The sequence below is a fragment of the Balaenoptera ricei genome, chromosome 14 (assembly GCF_028023285.1).
Source record: "Balaenoptera ricei isolate mBalRic1 chromosome 14, mBalRic1.hap2, whole genome shotgun sequence".
In the NCBI taxonomy this organism is placed as follows: domain Eukaryota; kingdom Metazoa; phylum Chordata; class Mammalia; order Artiodactyla; family Balaenopteridae; genus Balaenoptera; species Balaenoptera ricei.
In genome coordinates this window covers 10,155,961-10,171,675 of record NC_082652.1, presented here as the reverse complement: position 1 = coordinate 10,171,675, position 15,715 = coordinate 10,155,961, and the positions used below count along the sequence as shown (strand labels likewise).

Below are 15,715 nucleotides of genomic sequence, written 5' to 3'. Positions count from 1 at the left end.
ATTAAATGACTGACGTCTCCTCCTTTCAGAGCTGGGGTGGTTCACATGGGGGGAAATATTAATATACAAGGCATTAAATATAATAGTGGTTGGATTTTAGGTGTCTCTTTTAGCAGCTAAGAAATGCTATCTGGCTGTCTCTCTCCACATCGACCCCACTCCAGAAAGCGTATACGCCTTCTTGGCGTATATATTCATTTCATTCTTACCTCCATTTTTTTCTTCTATGACTTCTTTTCTCTTAGACTTTTCTTTCTTATTCTATCCTGTTATACTGTTTCATATCTTTCCAAACTGCTTCCAATCCATTTTTGAAACAGGGCAGAATATAAACAAAGAGACACTATTTTTTTCCAAACCAAATACTGGGGGCACATGGCATCATTTAATGAGCGTTTTCATAGAGAAAACAATGGAAACTAAGGTTGCAACCAATATCTGAACTTGGCATAAGTCCTGGAAAATCTAGGATGCACAAGCATCTTCTATACAGGAGTTACTCTGTATCCCCAGAATCCTGGAAGGCCCTGTATCCTGGACTGGTCCATAAGGACCCTGGCACTCTCAGATCATGTTCCCAATTTGGTCCCCAAACCCAACAGTGCTAGATAACCTCTAGGAAGGAAATTAGTTAAAAAAAAAAAAAAAATATATATATATATATATATATATGTATGTATATATGTATATATACATACATACACGTATTACTTTTAAACAGAGTAAATCATAAGCAACAAAAGTGCATGATCATCTGCAGAAGTAATCCTACTCTAAGAGATGTTTAGAGGTGTTTGCTGATGGAGATGGGGACAGGATCCAAAATGAATCAGAATGAATAAGATACCCATTTGGGTACCTTATTGAAAAAAACTGAACATCAGCTGCATTGTGCCCTGCCCACAGAAGGGGGTACCCTGACCAGCAGGCATGAGTGTGCCCGTCCGCTTGGCAAGTACAGTATGTTACCATTAGAAATGTATGCACTTGGTTGATACCAACCATTAAACCCATTCAGCTCTCTATGCCCAGAGTCCAGGTCCACCAAGCAGCCTTCCAAGAGAAATGGGATTTATAAGTAGATTTCTCTGAAGGGGAAGAATGTGAAGATTATCCTGGTCAACTTGGCGGTTGTATTTCCCTCTGTAAAGCTGGTAAATTGGCATTTTTACATATAAAATTCTTGTCAGTTTTGTTAGCCTGGGTCAGTCCCTGTGAGAAGGATCAACTGTGGGAGATTGGCCAACGAAGTCACGTTTTAAGACTTGCAGAAAGAACTAAGGTCTAAATCCAGGGGCCGCCCACCACCAACAATATACCTCCTGAGAACACTCTTCACGTGAGCAAACCAGTCTCTCAGAAAGAGCAGGGAAGCCAGGTCCCTTTTAGAGAAACAATCTCTCATTCATTAGAATCATTTCCATCCAGAACCTACCAAATGCATACTATAAGACCCAAAACAGAATCTACAGCTTGAAAAAAAAAAAAGGAACACAAATGAGGTTAACCAAAACAAAAACAGAAATAGGGTAGAAAGACTACTGTAAGATATAACATTATTATTTTTTTAATGTTTATTGAAAACTAAAGTAGAAGACCCAAGTAAACAGACTTTGGTTAAACTGAAATTTAAAATATAGTGATGATTATTTTAAAAAAAAGGTAAATGCATAAATAAAGGAGGACCTTTTCAAGATCCTTAGGAAAGCTCAGATATTGCCCAATTGATCTAGTTTACTAATTCCAAAGAGGAAGCAGCCTACGTAAGCCAATTTTCTGCCCATTAAGCATCTCTCTGGTTTATTTTTTCTCTCTTGGCATTTCTAGGGGTGAGCAAATATCCTCAGCTCCACACTTATCCTACCGTGAGTGCCTGGATCTCTTCTTCTGCTTCCGCTGTTGTCTCTTCCAGCTCCGTCTTTGCCTGGCGGAGCTGGCTCTCCAGAGCTGCCCGGGCTGCCTGCAGGGCTGTCAGCTGAGACTCGCGCTCCTGCAGAGAGAGCTGCAGCTCCGTGAGCTGGCGCTTGAGCTCCAGTTTCTGCTCTTCATGCTCTAGACTGACCTGAGACAGAGAGAGAGATGCTCATTGACCTTAACTGAAGAGAAAGCCAAGACGCAACCTGCCGTGCAATCTGCATCTTAAATTTGGTCATGGAATCAAATTTTCAGCACTCAACCGAGAAGGAAAAAAAATGCAATAAAAGAGCTCTGACTTCGATAAGTCTCAAAAATCAACAGGAGTGAGAACACATAAGAGTATATACAATGTATATTATCAATACAAACCATCTCTTCCTTTCGTATATTCGAATGCTTGGGAAAGCTTCTAAAAAAAAAACCACACAGCAAGAATCCCCTATGAAAATGATGACGATTGTTCTTATTAGAAAAACATTTAAAAGTAAACAGATATAAATAACATCGTATTAGTAACAAGGACACCTTTACAATGGGAATACAAGTGGAACAACAGACTGAATTCTACTTATTTTAAATATTTCTGCTCTGATTTTCCTGATTAGGTAACCCAAATTAAGGTCATATTGTGTACTAATCATTCTTCCCTCCATCTGCCCATCTATCCATCTATCTACTCAACTTTTCGTCTATTCAAGAAAAATTTACTTGGGACTTCCCTGGTGGTCCAGTGGGTAAGACTCTGCGCTCCCAACACAGGGGGCCCGGGTTCAATCCCTGGTCGGGGAACTAGATCCCACACGCACGCCACAACTAAGAAGTCCGCATGCAGCAACTAAGAAGTCCGAATGCTGCAACTGAAGATCCCGCATGCTGCAACTAAGACCTGGCGCAGCCAAAATAAATAAATAAATAATGAATAAATAAATAAATATTAAAGGTAGTCACTATTAACATAAAAAAAAGAAAAAGAAAAATTTACTTGGCAAATTCTGTGTAAAAGGAAATACGGAGATGAAAAACAGTCTCTGCCTTCAAGTTGGGGAGAAAAATAAAAACCAACCATAGCCATACATTGTGGTCGAGTGCAATGGTCAGGAGATGCAGGGATGTGACGGGAACACAGCAGAGGGGGAGAGGAGGTGACTGGGGATCTCTGTGTTGAAGAATCCAGGAGCCAAACAAGCAGCTAAGGAGGGAAAGAAAATTCCAAGCAGAGGAAGCAAGACGTCCAAGGCGTGGAGATGTGGGAGACTCTGGCACATCTGCTGACGTCACCAACACTGACAAGCTGCCCTAGGGACCAGACCCTGTGTCAGACATGGGGATGCCAAGCAAATAAGAGATGCTTGCTGCCCTTGGAGAGCCCACTGAAAGCGAAAGGGTACAAGCTAAACATGAAAGGCCACGGGGACCCAAAGGAGACATCCCATCCAGCTCCAGGGGGACAGAGAAGGCTCCCTGGAAAAGGTGACACCCAAGTCCCAAAGGCCAAAGGCATGAAGAGGAGAGAGCCTTTAAAAGGTTTAGCCCAGAGAACCAACAGGATGTAGTGGTTAACTCAGAGTGGGGCCGAGAACAAAGGACAGAGAGGAGCCAAAGGTGACACCTATGTTGCTGGGCATCTGAATTACACAGACAGTGAGACCACTGGCCACGACAGGGAACAGGAGAGGAAGGGCCAATCTGAGGAGAAGGGCAAGAAATTCACTCTTGACACGTTGAACTTGAGCTGCAAGGGAGACATCTGAGTGGAGGTGTCCAATGTCTACTGGGACAACAGGTCAGAAACTCAAGAGACAGGTCTGGGCGGGTCGGCTGGATCTGGGAGCCCTTCACAAGTCCACGGCAGCCGAAGCCAAGGCTATGATCTCTCTCTAGTGAGGATGACGAGGGGGACAATGGCTGCGGCAGTGGCAACAACGATGATGTGACAGCAGCAGGTGCAGTACCCATGTACAGCGTGCCAGGCACTGTCTTCACCCATTTCCTCTCCCTAACAACCCAACAAGGATGGTATGACTATGACTTCCATTTTACAGACAAGCAAACTGTGGCCCCGAGAGATTCAGGAACTGAGAAGACGTCACACAGCTAAAAAGTGGCAGGCTTAACTACTTACTGTTGGTCTTATTAAAATGCCAGCAGTCGGAGGAGGCTGCGACTCTGCTAGCATGCCTGAAAACTCCCAAGGCCACTTGGCAAAACCATGAGAGGCCGGTGACATCACTGTCACACGTCAGCAGGAAGTTGGGGAGCAGGATGCTGTCCGATGCAGGGAGAACCCAGGGGCCCTGCGCCACACAAGCTGCTGGAAAACTGCTAACGCTGCACACACGGGCTGCGGGAAGGACACCCAGGACCCTTGCAGGCGGGTCAAACCCGAGGCTGAGGCCTCTACCCTCAATCTCAATGGCAGCAGGTGGCAAAGAGAAGGCGGATAGCCTGGCTAGATTTAAAGCTAAACTCCAGGAGAAAATATGTGCAAACAAAGTGACTGACAAGGGACTAATCTCCAAAATACACAAACAGCTCATGCAGCTCAACATCAAAAAAACAATCAACCCAATCAAACAATGGGCAGAAGATCTAAATAGACATTTCTCCAAAGATGGCCAAAAAGCACATGAAAAGATGCTCAACATGGCTAATTATTAGAGAAATGCAAATCAAAACTACAGTGAGGTATCACCTCATACGGCTGAGAATGGCCACCACCAAAAAATCTACAAACAATAACTGCTGGGGAGGGCATGGAGAAAAGGGACCCCTCCTGCACTGCTGGTGGGAATGTAAATTGGTGCAGCCTCTAAGGAGAACAGTATGGAGGTTCCTTAAAAAACTAAAAATAGAGCTACCATGTGATCCAGCAATCCCACTCCTGGGCATATATCTGGAGAAAACCACAATTCGGAAAGACACATGCACCCCAATATTCATTGCGCCACTATTTACAATAGCCAGGACATGGAAGCAACCTAAATGCCCATCGACAGAGGAATGGATAAAGAAGATGCGGTACATATACACAATGGAATATTACTCAGCCACAAAAAAGAACAAAATAATGCCATTTTCAGCAACATGGATAGACTTAGAGATTGTCATACTAGTGAAGTAAGTCAGAGAAAGACAAATGTCATATGATATCACTTATACGTGGAATCTAAAAAAAATAGTACAAATGAACTAATTTACAAAACAGAAATAGACTCTCAGATGTAGAAAACAAACTTATGGTTACCGGGGAGGGGGAAAGGGGGAGAGGGATAAATTGGGAGATTTGGGACTGACATATACACAGTACTATATATAAAATAGATAACTAATAAGGACCTACTATAGAGCACAGGGAACTCTACTCAATACTCTGTAATGACCTGTATGGGAAAAGAATCTAAAAAAGAGTAGCTATACATATATGTATAACTCGTTCACTTTGCTGTACAGCAGAAACTAACACAGCATTGTAAATCAACTATACTCCCATAAAAATTTTAAAATAAATAAATAAATAAAGCTAAACTCCAGACTCCCCTGGAGCATATACAGCCCTGAGCCCCTCAGGAAGCATCCTAAATTTCTCCCACCACCCCTGTGGGGCTGGCTATACTGACTGGAGAACAAAGCAACACGCCTTCCCTGTGGCAGGTTAATGCCCAGAGGAGCTACAGCTACAGGGCAGACACACAAGAGAGACATTTGTGGGAAGGGAAAGCAAAAGCCAGCCAGCCAGCGTTCCCACGCTCAGAGAAATCTATCCGAGTTATTTACACTCACACTCCTAAGGCTGACACTACGGGGAAGTGTGGTTAAACTTACTGAAGAGTAAAAATATCGCCTGGATTAGAAAAGTAAAACCACCGCCTGAGGCTTCTGGATAACCTAGAACAATGGCCCTCAAACTCCGGAAGCATAAGCATCGCCCAGGGCACCGGTTAAAAATGCAAATCCCTGTTCCTCACCTCCACCCGACCCCGATTCCATTCAAAAAGCTGAGGGAGGAAGCCGCCCAGGAATCTGCATTTCAACACACAGGCCATGTGGTCCTAACAGAGCGGGGTCCACACCTTGACAACTCCTGCCCTTGGGAGAAGTGGCCTCATTTTAATACTCCAGTACAAATGAAGACATTCCTAAGCGTCAGAATTCAAGGTTTGGTCCTTAACTAAAGACTGTCTGCTTAACGGTCTTTGCCTTAAGAGAGATCATCTCCGCTTTGAAGAATTCCCTCACAAATATTTGAGCCCAGTGTCTCTACGCCCAGCCGGGATGTCCCACTTGCAAGGACCGCCCTCCTGAGCTCCGGTCCTGCCTCTGGCAGTGCCAGCTAAACCCACCTGCCAGGCTGACAGCCCCCGACATCAGGGATGGGTCTGTCTTGTCACCACTGTCTATCTGGCTACTAATTGGCACACAGCAGGCATTTGATAAATACACAGTGAGCCATGTCAAGTCACAGCTTCAGTCAACCTCAAAAGGTTCGCAACCAAATGTGTGGTATTTTCCTCCCCAAACCTGGCTGCCTTTCCCAGCTCCCTTATATTGGGTCGGCCAAAAAGTTCATTCGGGTTTTTCCATCTTATGTGAAAACCCAAACGAACTTTCTGGCAGACCCAATACCTCTGAAGCGAATCACCTTCCATCAGACAAACCTAAAGTTTACATTTCTCTTTTAGTCTCCCACTGTCATGGGGGGGCCTCTGTCACTGTCATTAAGCCGTACTATGTGCTAAACTCCGTGCATGGACACAGTCATGTGACCCTCGATGAATCAGGATACAGGAGGAATCACTTTGCCCCCATTTGAAGATGCACCAATTTACGTCATCCTCACGTGACCCCATGAGGGAGATACGTTTTCATGGCCGTTTTACAGATGAGGAAACTCAAGCACAGAGGCGGTAGGGTAGCCTGCCCCACCCGAGGTTACCAAACGCCTAAAAAGGGGAAGTGGAATTCTACCGCAGACCCCCACGGCCCTGTCTGCACTCTTCACCACCACACACAATGGCTCTCGTGTAAGTACTGATTTGTGCTTGACGCTTGGATGACTGGGGGCCCCTGGGTCCTCCAACAAACAGCCTCGGGAGATCACCCCTCACTCTCACCTCCCTCAGCCTGGTCTCCAGCTCCAGCAGGCGATTCTTGTCGCTGTGGTCTTGGTGGCTGATTTTTTCCAGCTGCTCCTCCAGCTTCCGGTTCTGGGCCTCCAGTTTCCCAGCCTGTGTCTCCAGGTAAAACTTCTGCTGCCTGAGTTCTGAAATCATTTCTTCCTGGGCCTTCCTGGTGGGGGTGGTGGGAGGAGCCAAGCAAATTCACAGTCTCATTAGAGGCGAGCATGTCCCCTCAGAAGGACGGGCAGAAGCAGGGCGAGAGGTACGTCTCAGCAAGCGGACCACACTCGTTCCCAGGTCAGCGCCGCCCTGACCCGGCCTCGCGTGCATGGCCCCAGCACGGGGACCTGGGGCCCGTTTAGTCCCCACTGCTCAGAGTCCCTCGTCAATGGCATTAAGTATGGTCAAGGGGGATGCAAGAGATACCATCATTTCACTCCTTTGGTAGACCTTTTTATTTTTCCAGTCTGTACAGGAGAGCAGAAAGGGCCTCCTGAGAGTACAGGAGCACCCTCACGACTCACCAAGACAGGCCCTGGGGAAGAGAGGGCGATGAGGAGAAAGAATGCTACTCCTTCTACTTCTCTGTCGACCTTGCTCACCTCTTCACCAGGCCGCTCAGAAGCTGGAATGACTCAAAGATCGGACAGCGGCCTACCAAGCTGGTTTAAACTAAGATGGGAGTGTTTAAGATCTCTCAAGGAGACTGTAATTCTTTGGGGAAAAAGATTAAGAGCAAAGTGCTCCCGGAACACAGGAGAGTCCTTGCTGAACCCCAAAACTCACCCCCAAGGGCCCAACTTCACAACAGCGAAATGGATGGCCCAGTTGGGCACACCTGAGATCACCTCTGGCTGATTACAGGAGGCGAGTCTGGGGAACGAGGTCTCCAGAAGCAAACTGTAAATTACTTCATTAGAGAGACCAAAACACTCTGTGATGGGATGGTAACTTGAAGCATTTAAGAAAACGCAGCTCAAAAGAGAGGGCGGGTAGAGTGAGACCACTTCAGAGAGGGCAAAATGACGTAAATATATGGAGGCCGGGCCCCGCCACAGGAGTCGTTAAATCCGCTCCTGCTCCGCCAGACAGAAGAACAGAGTTTGTGGCCAGGAGAGAAGACCAAAGTGGAATCAAGCACACAGCTAGAATGTGAACACTTACATGTTCCTCTGGGTAAAGAGACTGCTGTTTGCCGCAAGTTTATTGGCTTCCGACAATTCCACTATCCTCTGTTCCAGGGATCTGATCTTGGAATCCATGGCGTTGATCATCTGAAACACGGGGGATCTTTGGAGCCTCGCACACAGACAGTAACACCGGAATGAGAGGGAAGTGGGCCACGTGAGTGGGGAAAAGTGTCATGTGAAAGGCAGGCCATTAGACCAGAGACTCAACTAGCCTGTACCCTGAGGAGCGCAGATCTCACTGCTCCAACGATGGCACTCATTTGTTTTATCAAACGGAGACTACAAATCCCCTCACTAGCTAAGGGGCCTGCAGTAAGCACACGCGAGAGGACCTCTTGAGGAACCTGGCATTCCATGAGTTGACAGGCCTCGTTAAATCCCCGTGTCGTCCACACGCGCCCTGAGCCTGCCAGAGCCTCTAAACTTGCATCTGCAAGTTCCTATTTCTCATCACCCACGAGTTTGTCGTTCTCTGGGTGATTCCTTCTCACCCAGCCCCTACTGTCCTAGATTCTCTGCATCAAAGCTTCCCCAACTTAATGAAACATAATAATTGGCCAGGGCAGGAAAGGGGCGGGGGGCGGCGTGCTGGTCAAAAATATCACTTCCCAGGACCCTCCTTTAGATATCCTGTTGTGAAAAGTCTTGGTAGGGTCTGAGATAATAAGTAGATTAACAAGCACAACAGGGGAAACTTTTAAGCTGCAAGTTTCTGAAACATCTGCCTACACAGATTAGAAAGGAAACGAGATGCCTAAGGGCGGCCACAGGCCACTGGGCACTTCGTCGGGGAGGTGGCGGGGGGTTGGTGTGTTGAAAGACAGGGTTCTAGTTGACGCAGGTCAGCGTGAGTTCTTAAAGAAGGGCGTGAAGGGCAAAACTGGCCACCCCGAGCCACCACTGCCACTGCTTTTATGAGAAGGGGTTGCAGGGAGAGCTTTCTGTTAGCAGCAGACTCCACGGGACAAAACAGACCAAATGGACTCTTCTCCAGAGGGGGCCTCCTGGCGTGGTTCACACGCCCTCCCTTGGAGACCGGCTTTGAGATTCTGTCTACCTACCGCCTTCTGTTCGCTGAGAATCTTGCCTTTCTCGTGGGCCTCCTCTTCGTGTCTCTGCATCAGGTTCTCCAAAGTCTCCTTGTCGGCTAGGTCTTTCTTTATCTGATTGTCCAACACCTGAGGAAAAACAAAAGGAGAAGTTAAGTGTCCTGAGCAGAGCAGACTAACCAGAGGCACTGGAGAAACACAGGAAAGGAGGGGAAAAGCAGTGGAGAAGCCATGCTGCCCCAACTCCGGGGCACAGCGAGGGAGTGGGGGTCTGTCTATCAGCCAGGAGGAGGTTAAGAAGTCAAGTATGACCATCAAATGGCAAGTAACCGGAGGACGTGAACTAAGAACTTATTTTTAAATCAGCAGCCAAAATGACCTGAGAAGTATAGCCAAAGGGGAGGTGGACTCCAGAATGAGAGGGAAAAAAAAAGATCTCTCTAGAGATCTTAACGATTTGCAGCTATTACCTAGGGGCAATGTTATCGTAGTCAATGCGCCAGTAGTTTTCAGAACACTGCTTGCTCTTAATTTGTACAAAATTAATCTCGTTATCTCCAGGCTGTGTGTGGAGAGATGGAAAGCCGAAGACCGAGGAAGTCTGTGTGACCAAGGCTGACGTTCAGAAACAGCCAGGGACGAGTGGATTCTGCCCACTGATAAAGTAGGTGGGGAGTCAGTAGACTGAAGAGACAGCATAAAGGAAAGGGGGGGAAAAAAAAAGGCCTCTTTCCTCCGTTCTTTCCTCTGATCCAGCTGGGGGTGAAAATAAAAAGTCATTGGAAAGAGAAATCTTTCCCAGGGGAAGAGAAATCATGTGTTCTCAGTGCTGAGAATGCCACTGTAAGCACCTACTGTTCCCAAGAGGAAAAAATAAAACAGTAATGGTGTCACCATCCACCAGCTGATCTAATGTTCTGCGAGGGACACACACAGCCCCACCAGCTGCCAGAACAACTGGTGAAAAAGAGAGGAGAAAAGGAAGGCGACATCATAACTTGCCGAGCCTTTGACCACGACCCTGTGTTTCTCATCACTGTGCTTCTCTGAATGATGGCGACTGCATCTGATACTGGGAAGAAAGCCCAAAGAATTGGGGTCACAGATGGGAACTGAAATCTGCCTGTCCCGCATTATCTATTGTGATGGGCCCTTCGTAGCTCATGGGGACACAGTCGCTGAAAAGAGCCAATGAACAGGGAGGGGGTCCACATGATAAAGAAAGGAAAGAACAGATTTCAAAGAGGGCTTTAAACTAGAACTGACTGATGAAAAAAATAGAGTGAGAGTTGGCAGAGAAGAATAAGAGGTGGAGGACGGGGTCATGGGAGAAGGGACGAACCTCAAGAGGATAAGTGGTCCGCTCTCTTGGATGTCAGGGCACGATTCTAAAATTATGAACAAGAAAAGGACAGAATCTGGGGTATGATCACAATTATTACCAAAATGGCCTCACAGGGGATGGAACAGGAACACAAAGCAGAGCAGACTAAAAAGAAATGGTTTCATAAAGATGCCAGGAGGGAAGACAGAAGAAAACAGATCTTTCCCTAACATTCTCTAGGATCTATAAAGCCAAGTTCTTGCCATCTAGAAGGTAGCAGAGACCACATAATGTCTAGACCAGGAATGCTCTTTTTTCATGCGGTGCTAAAGCAATGAAGCACATTTTCAGGATGACTCTACTCAAACTAAGACCTCCACTTTGGCAGCGGTGGATACCAACATAGGTAAGTGTGAGCCACAAGGAACGAGCCTTTCTCAAGGATGTACACCTCCCGGCTTTGATTGGGTTAAACTGACAGGAGGATGAACAAGAAGATGCATGGGAGGGAAGCAAGGAATTTGTTTGAAATGAGAGATTCCACTGTAGACATTTATATCAATTGAAGATATCGACAGAACATGGCTTTTTGACAGAAAAGTCAATATACTGACCCAAATTACAGAATGGATTTGCAAAGGTTATTTTCATCATGGAAAGATACCAGTGGACTACTGTATGCATTCTCATAATTTTCTGAAAGTCAGTTTATTTCAAGGATAAAAGTCTGGACACCAGTAAGAACTCAAACCAAAAGGACTGGTAGGTAAATGCACTAAAGTAGAGGGTCACACTAAAACACGGTGTCGTCCCTTCTGGGTTATTTTCCTGGTATTTCTTTCAGTGAAAAATAACCAAAAGTAGCACGAGGGGTAAAAGAAGGAAAGTGTCAGGGTAGTGATGGTGAAGATGCTGTGTGAGCATGTACATGTGTGGTTCTCCAGAAAAGGAACAGCCAACTCTTTGAGAATACCAACCAAATCAATAACATGATCATCACAAAAATTAAAAGCCTCCTTCACTGTCTGACTTGGAAGGGAAAGAGACAATATTTGAGATGATAATGAACAATGTCTGATTCTCAAGAACGTAAGAATTAGTTAAAGGCTCAGTCCAAAATCATGATGAAAATGTGATGTGATTTCAAAAGGAAATAGATAGGCTGGCAGTCATTTCTGATCACTGAACTTATTAATAATAATTGAATTGAAATAATAATTTCAGTAAGTAAAATAATAATTGAATTTATTATTTTATATGATAGGCTGGACTATTTAGGCCAGTTCTTCTATGAAAAATGATTTAAAATGCTAGATAGAATATGGAAAACATTTTCCCAAAAGCACCTAAAAGTTGGCAAGAGAGTAAGAAATTACAGACTAAAATCTAAGTGAAAGCAGAAACCCAGCTATTTTGAACTTGAGGCATTTGCTGAACCAGATAAACTTGAGCTTCATTCTTAATTGCCTCAAAGGGTAAGAAGACAAAGAAGTCAAAGCCCAGGGCCACCCACAAGGTGGGCACACATTTTCATTCAAGGCCTCAAAGAATTCTCATTATTAATTTTCCAAGGAAAACGAGCAGCTGACCAGGCACACAAAAAAGAGAGACACCATGGAAAAGAGCCAAGAGAAACAAGAGAGCAGGAACAGACCTTCAGATACTGGAATCATCAGATACAGATCATAAAACAACTATGCTAATGCATTTAAAGAAGCAGAAGATAAGCTTCAAATCAATGCAGGAAATAGAAAGTTATTGACTTAAATAATCTAGTAAACTTGGGGAAGAACCAAACAGAATGTCAAGAAACAAATAAATACAATAACTGAAATTTAAAACTCAATGGATGGGGACTTCCCTGGTGGCACAGTGGTTAAGAATCCGCCTGCCAATGCAGGAGACACGGGTTCGAGCCCTGGTCTGGCAAGATCCCACATGTCGCGGAGCAACTAAGCCCGTGCGCCACAACTACTGAGCCATGTGCCACAACTACTGAAGCCCGTGTGCCTAGAGCCTGTGCTCCACAACAAGAGAAGCCACTGCAATGAGAAGCCCGCTCGCCACAACTCGAGAGAAGCCTATGCGCAGCAACAAAGACCCAACACAGCCAAAAATTAATTAATTAATTAATTAAAAAATACCTCAATGGATGGGTTTAACAGCAAATTAGACAGGTAAGGGTTAGTACACTGGAAAATCAGTCAGAGCTTAACCAGAATGTAGCACCAAAAGACAAGGAAATGGAAAATACAAAAAAAAAAAAAAAAAAAAAAGGATAGATTGGTGGTAATCTAACACATGTCTAATCAAATTCTCATAAGGGAAGGAAAGAGAGAAGGGGAAGAGACAATACTTGAGATATAACAACCAATAACTTTACAGAATTGATTTTTTAAAATATATACATATACTCCAAAATCCAGTATACCTCAAGGAGGATAAATAAAAATAACTCCACATCTAGACACATCACAGTAAAACTTCAGAAAATTAAAGATAAAACAAAGTTGTAAAAGAAAAAAGAAAGACTGCTTTCAAAGAAAGCAACAGTTAGACTGACAGCTGACCGTCAACTGCAATAATAAAAGCCAAACGTCAATGGAATGATATCTTCAAAAAGTATAAGAAATAACTGCCAACCTAGAATTCTATCCCCAGTCAAAACATCTTTCAAGAACAAGGATGAAATAGAGACATTTTCAGACACACAAAACAGAGAGCCTGGCACCAGCAGACCTTCACTAAAGAAAGTCCTCAAGGATACACTTTATAAAAAAGGAAAAGAATTCCAGGTTTAAGATACAAGAAGGAAATTAAAAGCAAGGAGATGGTGAATCTCTCTAAATCTAAATTATCATGGACTCAGTGACAGTGGATCAAAGAACATTTTAAAGATGGAATTGAGACACATGACGATCAAATTTTCTTAAATAATAAACTATTTTTGAACTTCGGATATCCAATCGGCCCCAAGGATAACACCCCAAGACCTCCCACCATGGCCCAAGGACAGCATTTACCACGGAGAGTCCTTTGTTCTAGCAAGAAGTGGCTCGAAGTGCCTGGGAAGAGAAAGGAGCTACATGGTGCTATAGGAGGAAGGGCAGGGAAGACTGTAAAGTGTCTTTACTTTAATTTTTTCCTCGTAGTGCTGTTCTTTCTGTTTCAGGTGCACCTCCAGGTGCTGGGCTGAGACCTGGGCTTCTCGGTGCTTCTCCTCCAGTTCCTGGACACAAAAGAACAGATGGTCAGGTGTGCAAGGGAAGGACAGAGCCGATGCATGTTAGACGTTCACAGGAGACACCACTTTGGCACAGGCACCAAAGGCAACAGGCATCTGTTTCTTCATGACTAGCCCTTAAGGCTCTTGGGAAAGGAAACCACCACCAAGCCTTGGCCCTGGGTTTTCCAGCTCCGAGTATTCACACACATAAACACATGGCTGGTGGGCTGGGATCAGAAATCTGTCAGTGCGACAGGTCAAACAAAGGCAGCTGTTCATCTCTGCCTAGAGAAATGAGAGTGACGAGGCAACACAATTTGAAAAATTCAGTACAGCACAAAGCCCCTGACCACTGTCTTGACGGCCTTAAATGAGGAAAGTAATATCAATTTAAGTTTTAAGTTAATTTATTATGAGGATAAAAAATTTTTTTGTATTTTCCTCATTAACTAAATGATTGCTCAGGAACCCTAGCTAAGAAGGAAAACTAATGTAACAATTCAAACACTTTGAGTTTTGAATGATTATTTTAACTGACTGGTAATATGGAGCATGTGAATATCTGGAGGTGTTCATATGATATCATGTTTATATGAAGTTTACATGATATAATGCTAATGGGAACAAGGCAGAACATAAAATTCACTAAAAATGACATAAACGTGTACACATACATTGAAAATAGGAAGAGAACGTGGAGTAATATAAATAGCTCAAATGTAATGTCCTCTTCATTCTCTTATTAAGATTTCTGCTTTCAAACAAAATTGTAATTCATTTGGAAATTATACCAATTCATTTGCCAACGTATTATAAACTGATCGTATAAAAGGCAGCATTCAACTCACCGAAACATTCTCTAAATGAAGCTATCTGCGTTTACATTAATTCTTATGAATCTGGACCCATTAGTTAATTACTAATAACAAAAGTCATTACTCCAAGTTTTTGTCTCTTCACACTATCTTGAAATTTTCCTTTGAAATGGAAATAATTATAAGAATTTTGAAGAACGAGGAAATTATACAGGATATGCCCATAAAATGGAGAAAAAAATAATTTTAGATTCACACACACATGAAATGTTACTTATTAAGCTTTTGAAATTCTAAAGTCTGCAAGCAGTTGACTTTGCTTTGGGGGCCAGTAAAGTATTCAATGTTAAGACCAGGTGCACAAGATCTACTGCAAGCTAACAGATGTTATCTTGAAAAGTTGAATGTAAACAGGATTTTAAGTAATAAAAACATACTTTAAGGGCTTTATGTATATTAAAGGATCCCTGGCAATGAGGTCTTTTATTAAAGCAAAAGACTCTGCTATAATGAGAACCCCAATTAGCTGTTTTGAAAGTTCTTATCAGAATAGCAAATATTTTAATGCAAATGATATTTGGGATGTGTTTCCAAGCATCATCATTATGTAACAGTATTAAGGACCCCTCTTTGCCCATATCCCAGATACTTCACAACCTAAGCATCAGGTTCTTGAGCAAAAGGCACCCTCCGATAAATGAAGTCACAACCACAAAGGTACTCGGACAGGTGGCAAGATACACTTGGAAAAAGAGATCTGCCTACTTTTTCTTTATTTTAGAAATCACTTGATAATCGTCTTGTCTTAGTTTCAGACCTCCTAAGACAGCACAGGAATGGAAATCAATCTGAAAACAGGTGGAAAACTCAGATACCTGAGACTGACAACCTTAAGATCAAATTTCCGGTCTACATATGCATGGGAGTTTACAACATATAATCCAGGAATGCAGAACTCTACACTCCCACATTTTAACTGGCAAGCAAACCTTGGAAAAGCGGACATTCTAAAACCTGACTTCTTGACAGTTTGGCATTTTTTGTTGTTGTTGTCATTTTTTAAAACGTTATCTTCTC

The 15,715-nt window shown here is 43.9% G+C and overlaps 1 protein-coding gene across 1 annotated transcript in view; it reads right to left on the bottom strand.

Moving 5' to 3' along the window:
• Positions 1-15,715, bottom strand: part of CIT (citron rho-interacting serine/threonine kinase) — a 168,435-nt gene that overhangs the window by 50,346 nt on the left and 102,374 nt on the right. Inside the window, exons 19-23 of the mRNA XM_059895171.1 lie at positions 13,731-13,826; positions 9,286-9,402; positions 8,199-8,308; positions 7,029-7,203; positions 1,865-2,062 (exon numbers count right to left, since the gene is read on the bottom strand). Of these exons, the coding sequence (XP_059751154.1) occupies positions 1,865-2,062; positions 7,029-7,203; positions 8,199-8,308; positions 9,286-9,402; positions 13,731-13,826 (696 nt within the window). The remainder of the gene's footprint in view (positions 1-1,864; positions 2,063-7,028; positions 7,204-8,198; positions 8,309-9,285; positions 9,403-13,730; positions 13,827-15,715) is intronic.